At 35.7% G+C, this 14,418-nt stretch overlaps 1 protein-coding gene across 2 annotated transcripts in view; it reads left to right on the forward strand.

Moving 5' to 3' along the window:
- The window catches only part of Ir93a (Ionotropic receptor 93a), a 38,033-nt gene extending 27,301 nt beyond the window's left edge, over positions 1 to 10,732 (forward strand). For both annotated transcript variants that reach the window (XM_089637214.1, XM_089637213.1), the window contains one exon: positions 10,557 to 10,732. In XM_089637214.1, the coding sequence (XP_089493340.1) occupies positions 10,557 to 10,654 (98 nt within the window). In that variant the 3' untranslated portion in view covers positions 10,655 to 10,732. The remainder of the gene's footprint in view (positions 1 to 10,556) is intronic.
- The last annotated feature ends 3,686 nt before the right edge of the window (positions 10,733 to 14,418 follow it).

Below are 14,418 nucleotides of genomic sequence, written 5' to 3' on the forward strand. Positions count from 1 at the left end.
TCGAAATACGTATTAAAATTCTATCTTTCTAGACCTTTTGTTCCATCATCATCGTGTGAGAATAACGTATTTTGTTACCTTGATTGAATAAGCTCACTGTATTTATTTGTCAATAGCTATATCCCGCAAACGTTGCTGTGACTTAGCCTGTCTGTGCAGATAGAGAAAAAAATCGCTTGTTGCTTTTACGTTCAACAGACGTTTTTTACCTGTCACATGTAATATCTATGTAATATAAATACATAAAAACACACACGTATTCGAATGCAACGTTTTATCTAAATCTCAAAGCAATCAGTAAAGAACTTTCAAAGATTTAAGATTTATAGGTACCTATAGATAGATAGATTATGGGCTACCAGCAGAATGCACGGCGATTCCCGGAAGTTATACAGAGTTTCTGGAAATCAGATATAGACATTTGAACGTCAAGTATGAAAAATTTCATCAAGAAGTATCATGGGAAAAGAGGATTTGTTTTTTAGAAATCTCATGTAGACACTGACCTTCTATTCTATCTTCTCATTTCGGAATAAAACTGTAGATTTGTTTAATAAAACTTCCTTATATTATAGATTTAAAAACCCTTAGCTCTTAGGGATTGCAGAGGGTTTGAATGTTTATTTTAAATGGTACAAATATGATTATTATGGCACGATTTGTTAGTCTGTTTTACTTGGAGATTTTACAAAACGAGTTATAGAACATTAATATTCCGCTAAAATCTGGTATCAACTGAATGTGTTTGTCGCAAGACAAAAACCTAGCCGTGCAATATTAAGCATCATAAATCTTCAATTATTTAAGAAATAATCAGCTTACGCAAATTTTGAGTAAATTTCATCACAATTATTGTGTTCAATAATTAAAAATCTACCAGAGTTAATCAGAACAATTTTGTTAACAAAATTCTCTAGATATACAGGGTTTTCCAAAAAGAGGTGTTATTTTGATATTCAATCGTAAAAAATCAATGGTATCGTTGCTTGTGTGGCACGTAGCGCCGTCTTGTTGAAAGTAAAAGTTGTCAAGATCAATACCATCCAATTCCGGCCATAAAAATCATTAATCATCTCTCGATAGCGTAATCCATTCACCATAACTGTTGCTCCAGCCTCATTTTCGAAAAAGTAAGGTCCAATGACTCCGCCGGACCACAAACCGCACCAAACAGTCACACGTTCAGGATAGAGAGGCTTTTCAACAATAACTCTTGGGTTTTCTGAACCCCAGATGCGACAATTTTGCTTGTTGACGAAGCCACCGAGGTGGAAATGGTCCTCATCACTCAAGATGATTTGCATTTGATTCACTCAAGTTAATTTTAATAATTTCAATGCGTTGTTGAAGCGTGTATCGTTCCATTTTTATTAATGGCGTAGTTTCTACTTGTCAAATGTGAAAAAATGACAGCTTGAAAAGTAACATCTACCGAAATAGCGGGCTATTCTAAATAACAGAGTAGAATAAATCAACTCTTGATGATCCCTGATCCTTTAAAATTGCAAAAAAATATATAAGCATCGTGTAAACAACGTTTGACGGCCTCCGTAGTGGAGGGATAAGGCTCTCGACTAGCAATACGAAGGTTTCGGGTTCAAATTCCGAAGTGCGCAAGTAAATTTTATTTCATGAATTTGTGTTATTTCACAATTTATCCATTAAGACGATGCCATACGTAGTAATGCAAAATCAAGTGTTTTTGGTTTGAAAATTTCGCCTAGAAATGTTTCAGATGGTTTAATTAAATACTGTGAGTAGAATACATCTTGGCCTTTGAGTATTTTTTATATAAGTCTTTTTATAAGCCCAGAAAAAAATAATGTATAAGGCCTATGAAAACTGCTTTAAAGTTCAAAATCTCCTACTTACGAACCCATTTTCGGTTATGATTTTATTGTATAGTGTGGAAAATTAAGTTATTTATAAAATGATCGGAAAAAAATTATATATTTATGCCTGAAAATCCACAAAATAAAATAAAAGGCACTTTTTGGCCATGTTTTTTTCTTGCATTAATCAAAACAGGCTGATGGTGTTAAGCGGGAATTTAAACCTTATCGCCATCTACGTAAGGGTTGTTATTGATAGCGGCTTAATTTAAAATATTACACGACGTAGTACATCGCCTTATATAATAATATCAGCAATTCACAACATTTAATACTAAATCAAAAACCAGTGAACACCTCAATACAGGTTTTTCCTATTGAGGTGTTCACGTAACACTACTAATATAAAACATTTAGAATACCTACTCATCATTCTTAGTTAGGTACTCCCCCACCTTCCTCTTCCCCATCTCCTACCATTTCACAGTCCCCACTACCTTCAGCATCACAAAATACCCCAATCACTCAATCAAATATATCACTGACTCCAGACGGTTGGGAATATTGTGCGATAATCACATTTAAACAAACGTAGTTATGTTTAGGTATTATAATTCACGGGTAATGTATATTACAGCAGTAAACGTTAAATTTTTTTTCGTTCACAACATTACATTCCACAAGAGTCATGAAATAATTTTTTAATATTTTTACGGCTCAAATTTAAGTGTCAATATCATATACACAGACATATTCTCACACACCCTTATGCTAACGTCCAGACAAACGAAATAACACAAATGAGGATACATTAATTTTATTCTTCCGCAAACCTTGTCAATTTCGGAGAAAGAATATTTTAATCGAGGTTTCCCGCAAAGGATAAAATGGTCATGCAAAAATAGCGTGGCAGTTCAAGCAAACAAATTATTCATTGATTATTGAATAACAAAAATAATAATAACATTTACACTTAATTTAAGAAAACCGGAAAAACCTTATGTGGCTGAATTTGGCGATTTCCATGATATAACAGCGTCCTGTGACTTGCTGTGTAACATTTCTTAGTAAACATGGTAATAGTTTACTTATCAATGTCAACTTCTTTTTGTCGTACGAAAATAATAGCAGCAGACGGTTCTAAATTATATGCTATAATATCTTAAATTTTTTATGGTAAATTTGGTGAGATTTTTATGATAAATAATAATAATTAGCAGGATCACATAAATGAATAGGTTCACTCAGGTTATGGGTTAAATCTAAAAATAGTTAATAATGAAAGGAATGATAGCATTGTGATTTATTTTTGGGGTATTGTGCCGTATTGCGCTACCTCCTTCTTTAGCCAACGTTGCGGACAGCATTACAGTGTCCGTCATCAGGAGACATGTGTATCTCCAACACATCTTAGCACGGCAGCCTTAGTCATGATGAACTGTAGGGATGTTGTGGAGGCAAAAACGACAGCCTTAGTCGTAATAAACTGTAGGGATGGTATAGAGGCAAAGACGGTATCCATAATCATAGTGAACTGTAGGAATGATGCGGAGGAAAATATGGTAGCTATAACGAATTGTAGGCAGCATAATGAACTCCAGGGATGGTTTGGTGAGAAAAACGGCAGCCTTAATCGTAATAAACTGTACAGACGATGTGTAGGCAAATACGGCATCCACAGTCATGGTCCACTGTAGGAATGGTGTGGAGGTAAATATGGCAGCCATAATGAATTTTAGAGTAGCATAATGAACTGCGGGGATGGTTTGGAGAGAAAAACGGCAGCCTTAATCGTAATAAACTGTACAGACGATGTGGAGGCTTTGATGATTTGAATACTCACATAAAATAAACGAGACGAACGTACCCCAAAAAAATTTTTTTTTAGACTAGGAGAAGATTACAGGCAGGGTTTTTTTTAAAGTAAACACGTTCCCACGGGAAGGGAGCAGAGATCGATGGGACAGTCGGGTTTTGAACTTGGGTACGTTGACAGCTCCGAGAAATCGATACAAATCAGAAGTGTTGTGTGAAATTACAGTTAATTAGTGAATTCAGATGGTGTTAGAAAGCTTTGTTGAATATTGAATTAAAGTGAAATATTATTGAACCGGTGTTTGTGTGAAGTGAAAGTGGCTGTACTCAGTGAGGATAGAAAATTGGATAATTTGTAGAGCGCCGTTTTGTGAAAAAATCACCTCAGGGGCGCTAGGTGTTGTGCGATCGCGATTGTGTTATAAAGTTGTGTTGATTTAAGCGTGATTTCGTATACAGTTCGGACTAGATTGCTTGTCTTAAAAACATGGAAATAATAATGATAATGATTGCGTTAAAACAGAGTGAACGTATTTAAAGGCAGGAAGTGTTTGATCGGATTAAGGAAGAATTAACGATTGGCGAGATGGCGTTCTAACCACGGAGACCGTAAACCAGAGAATCAAACAAATCATAAAACTCGGGTTCGAATCCTGACAGAGATTAGGGAGGTACAATTGTATTTACAGAATTATTTAATTACCCTTTTATAGGCGTAGGGAGGGGACCAAAATTGAACAAATTGCAAGGATTTCGCTAAAAGGAGGAAGGAATGCTGGTAGGGAGGAGACCGTAAAACTAAACTGATTTAGCGATTTAGTGGGTAACCAGGTAGACTTCACGCTGAGAGTGGGAGATGGCTAACTGGGTGAGTTTTTTTGTATTATTTATTAAATTTCAGAAAACCCTTTAAAAGACGGATACAACGAAGAACAGCAACTAAGTTTACAGCCCCTGCCGCCCAAATAATGTTTCAAAAGGGAATGTGTCAATCAGATTATCTATCAGCTGAAAAAGGGAGACGTGCCAATGACCTTTTCATATGTACGCCGAGGCGCGGTGTACAGTCAGTCGAAGGAGAAGTTTTGCTAGCGTATGACCGCCCGAATAGAAAGCGATCGGATGCAACCAGACAGAACAAAATGAATACTCTTCTTCTGTTATTTGACTTTCTAATTTGATACTTTTCATCTATTGTTTGACTTTCTAATTTACAAATTGGGATGCACAAAAAAAAATCTAGAGTCAAAAGGGGGAGATGGTAATCTCCAAAATAAAACTACCATCCGAACAACTTTTCTCAACAGGTTCCTTTCGAGAGGTAGGCAGCCTCTTTAAATTAAATGCCAAAAATCAAACCAATTGTCCTTTTATACCTACCTGAAAGGATAGGTATTCAATAGAAGTTACCCATACCTAATACACGAGGATGCTAGTATCCTCATGAAATAATTATTGGAACCAAATATTAAAATACAGACAGTCCTCATCCTAAATTTGGCATTTCGAGTAAACCTTACATATATCTCACATGATAATTGGCTGAATGGGTAGGCACACAACCTATCGATAGAAGCGGGCTAAATGTCGACAAGATCGTCGTGTGTTATCTATGTTATTGACCTAGAAAGGGATATAAATTCCCGACGACGAGGAATTTACAGCGTTTTCTAGAGGTGGCACGTAACTTAGGACCTTACGTGTCACATTTTCGCGACTAGATTCGTGACAAGGGATGTCATGGTTTTCCCTTCTACACTCAGTAAAGTAGATTTTCCTGGAGGTGCATGAGGTTGGGGCGATTCTGAAATTGGTGAGGAGACCTGGTTTTCTTTATTCTGGCGTGACGGTTGCCATTTTGGAACAAGGGGAGACCCGGCCGGTTGTGATATCCTGACACGCAGATATCGATCACCCTGTTCAAATTATCATCCATCGGTTTTGTTTGGTAAAGAGGAAGAGCCAACTTTAGCTTGAACAAATTCATTCCCTTTCCTCTCCTTCCCCTCCCAAAATATATACATGGTTGGCGCCGACAACTAACACCATAAATTTATCGTATGTTTATCACACATATAAAATCTAACACCTTGTTATACTCACATTACCCTACGACAGGTAGAATCACGTAGCTAGTCGGTGAGCAGGCGAGTCAGAGAATGAGGTTTATGAAATGGCTTTAAAACACAGCGGTAATGGATTCCACTCACTCTATCTCAAAAGAAACGAGGGGTACCACACACATACAAAGATAACTAGGTTTCTATACCGAGAAACAAAAAAGCCAACACAACGTTCGGTGAAACCTTTTTATACTGAACCGTCACGTGAAATGATTACGTTCAAGATCGTAAACCACGTAGACAAACTAGGGTGCACACACTTGAAGGGGTGTGTAATAAAGAGAGGGGCAAGGGCTTGTAAAGACGGCAGGGAGGACATTCCTACCCCGGATATATACATAACCAAAGTCTTATGGAAAAGTTACCTATGGGACTTAAAAAAAATTATCGTAGAAAGAAGAGAAGGAAAAGTTTGAAGAGGAAAAATCATTACAAGGCAAATACGGCATCCACAGTCATGGTCCACTGTAGGAATGGTGTGGAGGTTGTAATGATCTGCCCTTTCTACTTCAAACTTTTCCTTCTCTTCTTTCTACGATAAATTTTCCTTAAGTCCCGTAGGTAACTTTTCCATAAGGCTTTGGTTATATATATATCCGGGGTAGGAAGGTCCTCCTTTTCTTTATTACACACCTCTTCAAGTGTGTACATCCTAGTTTGTCTACGTGACGTACGACCTTGAACGTACTCATTTCACGTGACGGTTCAGTATAAAAAGGCTTCACCGAACGTTGTGTTGGGTTTTTCTTTCTCGGTTTAGAAACCTAGTTATCTATATATGTGTGGTATCCTTTGGTTCTTTTGAGATAGAGTGAGTTGAATCCATTACCGCTGTGTTTTAAAACCATTTTATAAACCTTATCTTCTAAGTCGCCTGCTCCCCCCCCCCCTAGCTACTTGATTCTACCTATCGTAGGGTAATGTGAATATAATAAAGTGTTAGATTTTATATATGTGATATACATACGATAAATTTATGGTGTTAGTTGTCGGCGCCATCCATGTATATATTTTTAGGAGGGGAAGGAGAGGAAAGGAAATGAATTTTTTTTCAAGCTAAGATTGACTCCTCCTCTTACCAAACAAAACTGATGGATGATAATTTGAGCAAGGCGATCGATATCTGCGTGTCTGGATATCACAACAGGCCGGGTCTCCCCTTGTTCCAAATCGGCAACCTTCACGCCAGAATAAAGAAAACCAGGTCTCATCACCAATTTCAGAATTGCCCCAATCTCAAACACCTCCAGGATAACCTACTTTACTGAGTGTAGAAGGGGAAAGCCATGACATCCCTTGTCACGAATCTAGTCGCGAAAATGTGACACGTAAGGTCCTAAGTTACGAGCCACCTCTAGAAAACATTGTAACTCCCACGCCGTCGGGGATTTACATCCCTTTCTAGGTCAATACATAGATAACACACGACGATCTTGTCGACATTTAGCCTGCTTTTTAACGATAGGTTGTGTGCCTACCCATTCAGCCAATTATCATGTGAGATATATGTAAGGTCTACTCGAAGTGCCAAATTTAGGATGAGGACTGTCTGTATTTTAATATTCGGTTCTAGTAATTATTTTATGAGGTTACTAGCATCCTCGTGTATTAGGTATGGGTAACTTCTACTGAATACCTATCCTCTCAGGTAGGTATAAACGGATAATTGGTTTGATTTTTGCATTTAATTTAAAGAGGCTGCCTACTTCTCGAAAGGTACCCGTTGAGAAAAGTTGTTCGGTTGGTAGTTTTATTTCGGAGATTACCATCTCCCTCTTTTGACTTTAGATTTGTTTTTGTGCATCCCAATTCGTAACTTAGAAAGTCAAACAATAGATGAAAAGTATTAAATTAGAAAGTCAAATAACAGAAGAAAAGTTTTCATTTTGTTCCGTCTGGTTGCATCCGATCGCTTTCAATTCGGGACGGCATACGCTAGCAAAACTTCCCCCTTTGACTGACTGTACACCGCGCCTCTCGGCCTATATATGAAAAGGTCATTGGCCTGTCTCTCACTCACAGCTGATTGACAATCCGTCTAAGGTATTCCTTTTAATGATAACATTGTTTGGGCGGCAGGTGTCGTAAACTTAGTTGTATCCGTCTTTTAAAAGGGGTCCTCTGGAATTTAATAAATAATATAAAAAAACTCACCCAGTTAGTCACCTCTCATTCTCAGCGTGAAGCTTACCTGGTTACACTATATAGCTAAATCACTTTAATTTTCGACCTCCTCCCTACGCTTATAAAAGGGTAATTAAATATTCCTGTAAATAAAATTGTACCTCCCTAATCTGTCAGGATTCGAACCCACAGTTAATAATTTATTTGATTCTCTGGTTTTCGGTCTCCGTGGATAGAATGCCATCTCGCCAAATCAATAACCTAGCCCGATTAAACACTTCCTGCCTTTATATGTTCACTCTGTTTTAAAAAACGGAATCATTATTTTTATCATTTCCATGTTTTTAAGACAAGTCACTTAGTTTGAACTACATATTTACGAAATCACGTTTAATTTAACACATTTTATATTATAATCGCGATCGCCCAACCCTTAGCGCCCCTGGGGTGATTTTTCACAAAACGGCGCTCTACAAATTATCCAATTATTATTATTGTCATTATTATTAATTGTTTTCTCACTGAGTCGAACCACTTTCACTTCACACAAACACCGGATCAATAATCTTTCACTTTAATTCAATATTCCACAATATTCTCTAATACCATTTGAATTCAATAATTAACTGTAATTTCAAACAACACTTCTGATTTGTATCCATTTCTCGGGGCTGTCAATGCACCCAAGTTCAAGGCTCGACTGTCCCTCCGGTTTCTCCTTTCCCGTGGGAATCTGTTTACTCCAGGCCTGTCTGTCAATAAATCTTCCGTCGTTGTATAAACAAAAAATTTTTTTGAGCACGTTCGTTTATTATTTATCGTTTATTTTTGTGGATATTCAAAACATCACAAGGTAAATATGGCAGCCGTAATGAATTTTAGAGTACCATAATGAACTGCGGGGATGGTTTGGAGAGAAAAACGGCAGCCTTAATCGTAATAAACTGTACAGACGATGTGAAGGCAAATACGGCATCCACAGTCATGATCCACTGTAGGAATGGTGTGGAGGTAAATATAGCAGCCGTAATGAATTTTAGAGTAGCATAATGAACTGCGGGGATGGTTTGGAGAGAAAAACGGCAGCCTTAATCATAATAAACTGTACAGACGATGTGGAAGCAAATACGGCATCCACAGTCATGGTCCACTGTAGGAATGGTGTGGAGGTAAATATGGCAGCCGTAATGAATTTTAGAGTAGCATAATGAACTGCGGGGATGGTTTGGAGAGAAAAACGGCAGCCTTAATCGCAATAAGCTGTAGGGATGACGTGGAGGCAAAGACGGCATCCATAGTCATAATGAATTGGCAGCCATAACGGAATGTACAGCATGTACATGTAGGCACAATAATGATTTGTAAGGATGGTGAGGAGACAAAAACAGCAGCCTTAGTCGTAATGAACAGTAGAACTATATTAACAACCACCACAGCACGGTCATGTGCCTTGCTTTGTGGTCTAAACATTCTTAATGAATGTAATAAACAATGCAATGAATAAATAAAAAAATAAAAAATAATTAAATGTAGGGAAATAGTATGAGACCAGCAGGAGTGGAGGCGTTTACTCAAGGCATACAAAACTCTCCATGGGCTCTAGTTCCGACGATGTAAGTATGCATGTATTAAAAATGATATACGAGTATAGCAAACATCAGTGCATTTTTTCAAAATATAAGACTACAAAACTACTAACCACTGTGATCTCAATTAGCGCTAGTTCTCACGCTCAGCGCAACGCGAAAAAGGTAAAATTGTTTTGCCATTTCAAATGAAAAAATACAATGTAAAAAGATTATTTTTCCTTTTATCAGTACTTCTGCACGCGTTCGACATCAACGCACTTCATTATTTTAATCGCAACCTGTTCAGAAAAAAGAAACGTTATTTCAATAATACTACAAAAACATCACTCTTGCTGGTGGATGAGTTGTTCAATTTTCCCTATATATCTATGAAAATCTTGTCAATGCATGTTTTAAACAATACAATACCTATAATATACCAGTTTTCCGAAGGATAGGTGTGATCTACGCCGTAGATGCCAAGGAAGCCAAGCCACAAATGCAGGAATAAAACGCTTTTTTAAATTTATTTTTTTAAATTAACTCCACACAGGAGGCCCTGAAGAAAATAATTTCCCTCAGGGCCTATGTCATCTTTGGGAATGCTGTGTGGAGGGTCTTTTTGTGGAGAGGAAGGAGTGAACATGGGTCTTGAAGAGTCCCATGTTGTAGGAGGGAGGAAACACAGAGGCCGGCAGTTCGTTCCATAGCCGAGCTTTTGAACTTAAGAACGAATCGTAGAAGCGACCCGTTCTCATGTGACAAATGTCAACCGTGTACAAATGTTGGGCGCGCGTTTGGCGTGTATCCCGACTACGAACCGGTGCCGAAGGGATCAAGGACGCTAGTTATGTGATCAACCTCTAGATTTGAATATAAAGTGTGTTTTTTTCTCATTCTAACACCGCTTAGATCATATTTCTCACCATGACGGAAAGAGAACATCTCTTTAGATGCATATTTGTGCACAAATAATATTTTGTACACATATGCACAAAACTAAAACACGGTTGATATTATCAGGATGTGCATTTTTTAAAACTTTTTTGAGCACTTTTCAAGGATTCTAAATATTTTTTACAATTTTCTTACAGGCTTTTTTGCAGCACTTCTCGTGATAGGATTGGAGTGGCTTTGCAGAAAAAGGAGAGTATCCATAGATAGCAGAGCTGTTCGACCCTTTGCGAATTAATACACCTTTTGACTCTAACGAAAAAAATAAATGAAACCTTCTTGCTTCAAAAATACACACTTAAAATTTTTTGATATATTAGAGATGTCTTTAAAATTCAATAAATTGATAATTTAAAAATACAAGTTACTTTAATTTAATAAAAAAATAATAATATGATAATTTTTTGTTCATTACGAATAACTTGAGTGAGTTCTTGAGTTGTCATTACAATTGGTCGCCAGGGTTCACGAATTAATATTTCTAAACTGTTAATAAAATTGTTGAGATTCTTTTTTACCTTAAACAAAATAAGTTTGTATTTTTTAACAACATCTAAAACGAAGTTTAAAAAAAATTAATAACATATACCTTTATCATGTGTTTGACAAAAAATCAGCCTGTAAATTTTTTTTTGCCGTAAAACATCTATTTTAAAATAATTTTTACAACTTAATAATAATTTGTTTGAGCGAGGATTGTACCTTTCTTCCTTGGGACCGGAGTCAACCACGCTACTGACCTTACCAGATGCCGATCGGGTAGGACCGACATTTATTTCGTATATTAACTGTTGCATATTTCAGAGAGATGCGTATATGTCTGCGAGTGTGCAAGTGATTGCCACCAAAAGATGATAGATTACATTGCCAACGACTACGGATCTATTTTGGAGATTTTAGAAAAGATAAATGTGTTATTACTGGTGTACCTACCCCTTCTAACGCCACATTCGGCACTGTGTTGTTATAATGTAAATATTGTTTTAGTTAACACAATATGTTATATTAAATATGTTTTATATGTAGGTAATGGCAACAATTATTGCTTCATAATGTACCTATATTATAAAAAAAGAATGATTGAAAATAAAATTAATCCACTTCATGTAATATGTAGCAATCATTTTAATTAAAACGACATAAAAAGGTCTTTACTAATATAAATATACGTTGTAGCAATTTTCCATTTATTGTTATTGTATTGAATGTTTCTTTGGTCATATTTACAATAGTAGAAATGAAACAAGTTTATCATAAAAGTTTTTGTTAAAACAGTCAGACAATATCTCAATAATTCGAATAACCTCCCTGATATAACATTTTGGTTGAGGTATGAGAGTAAAGGTTTAATTTTGAAGCCCACCCTAGTTAGAGGAAAGAGATTTGTTATTAACCATAATATAACTATATCTGCTGCAAAAGATTATCATAATATAACAGTTTTTTTGCTACATATGTCGGCACGTAGGCAAATCTTCATCCACTCTTCAAAACTGTTGAAATCAAATAAAATGCAATATTGTATGAAATATTCCAATACTATTCAAAGAACGTTCTAAGAAAAAAAGGCTTAGAAATCAAATACACCGCGAACAGGAGATAATAATTCACACAAGTACCTACCCAATCAAATGAACAATTACTAGGTACCTACCTACACAAAGAAAAAAACATAAACTTGATATTTTTCAATATGTAGGTACAGCTTTCATATTTTTAGGGTTATCTTTAACTATTGATTCGAAAGCAAAACAATAAAGAAAGGTTGATTTAATGATGAAATTATGAGATTTAGAAATTTGATATGCTGTTTTGAAAATAGGAAAGGTAATTAAAATAGGGATTGATACGATATTTTAGTATGTTAGGTTACTTAAAAAACTCTCATATGACGTGGTGCGAAATCGAAATAGATTTTTTTAAATTCAGTAACTTTCCTAGTATAAAGAAGACCTGTTTAAAATATTGAGCGTCCAATGATAATGGCGGATAGAAGCTTTCTTAATAATTTCTAAATATAATGCAAATCTTTACAAATATATAATTATAATATATAAGTTGGTATCTCTACGTGATGTCACCTAAATGCCATTTACAATGGAAATAAACTGTAAATTTGAAATTAAAATTATGTACTTACAGAAAAGATGATGCAATTTAAACAAAATCTTGCGTTTGATAAAAACAGTGATTTTCAACCAGGCGGCAAATAAGCATTAAAATTCACTGATTTGTTCGAATATTTATTACACTACACCAAGACAATACACTAACTGGATCAAAACTCATAAATAAAGTTTTTAGATGGATAAATATTCAGTTTTAATTTTTTTTTCAACGGATTTACATATTTATGTGCTAAAAGAAAGAAAAGATTTAAAATTACCTATTTCTTTATAATGTAATTTGCTTGGCATTATTTTTTCATGTTGTTTATAGTGCCGCGTTGAAAATATACGCAAAGCCGTCACCTAAATGTTGTATTTTTAATGAATTCGGCTTTATCAAATGGTAAAAAGCACACAATAACGATGACACATTTAAAAGGGCAAACATTAAAACAAAAGGTTGTCATTGTTGTGCAATATATTACAGCAATTTATCGCATCTAATTGAGTTTATTTTGAATAATAGCTAATATAAATAATAATGAAAATATTAGCCTTGACGAGTGCAATGATAGACTTGCTCACGCACTCCGAATAATGTGACATTTCTCACACATTCTGATGGCAGTATTTTATGGGCAGATGATGGAAAGTATCCTACACTAGCGCCTCCTGGGACACGAGTTGTGAGGTTTGGTTTACATTAATACATTTTAACGAATTTTATCACCGCCATCTTTATTAATACAGGCCTTGCTCCAGAAAATGCACTAAACCCAGTGCCAGAAGTCCGAAAACAGATCTCTTTAACTGTTAGTTAATTTTCTACATTACATTACACTACAGCGTTAAAGATGGTGGTGATTTTATGCATGATTATGTCATGATACACCAGCGCCTCTAGCGGCCATAACTTGAGTTGCCAGCAAATACAAGTAAATACTGCCATTATATTGATATTTGCGGACTCTAAAGGAACTACTGAAACAAAAGAAACTCAAAAAGCAGATTATTATTAAAATTGAAATAAGAACAACACGTGTTTTTTCTACAATGTTCCAGGAGTAGGTATTATGCACATTTTGGTGAACAGGTACATTAATTAGTAAGAGTTAAAAATAATATATTTTAATATTCGCGCGACCCGAGGATACGGCACCCCTGCGATTGGTTGTCACTAAGGAAGGTTGATATTCAAACGGATAGGTGCTACGGTAGATACATCTGTATATTTATAATACACAGATTCGCATCGTCAATGCCACACGAAACGAGAAAATCCACACTAAAAATAGAAGATGCAGGAATTACACCTGGTGGTCTATTCGAACAACAATCAACATTTCGTGAAAGCTTTGGCTGGTCAAAAATCTTTTCACCTTTCATTGGATTAAGTAAAACAGATCAAAATTGAATATGTTCAACAAAAATAAGATGAAAAACATTTCACCAACCATTTTAGTTACTTATTTTTCACTAGCTGTACCCCGATAAGCGTTGCTGTGACAAACAAACGATAAACGAACATTTATATTTTTATTTGTGTAGATTATTGCACGACAGATTAATTATCCATTTACAGTACAAGATTTCTTATTTAAACATTCTTAACATTTTAGAAATTAGGTAGGTTTACAAAAAAGGTTATTATTTTTTAACTGAATACCGCACAATAGCCTCAACTTCTCTCAATCTGAAACTATGGCATCCTAAATAATTTGGATATATTGTGAGGTTGAAGGTGATGGAAAAAGGAAGGAGATAGTAAAAAGAAGGTGCGGGAGTACCTGACTACTTAGATCGGATCACCAAACATGGCTAAAGCCATTTCAAGCAACGTTTCAATCCTGAATAGTGGTAATGCACCAGGGCAATACTTAGACGATCTTTCACT

The sequence above is a fragment of the Hesperophylax consimilis genome, chromosome 11 (genome assembly GCF_061612785.1).
Source record: "Hesperophylax consimilis isolate HC1 chromosome 11, BYU_Hcon_1.0, whole genome shotgun sequence".
In the NCBI taxonomy this organism is placed as follows: Eukaryota; Metazoa; Arthropoda; class Insecta; order Trichoptera; family Limnephilidae; genus Hesperophylax; species Hesperophylax consimilis.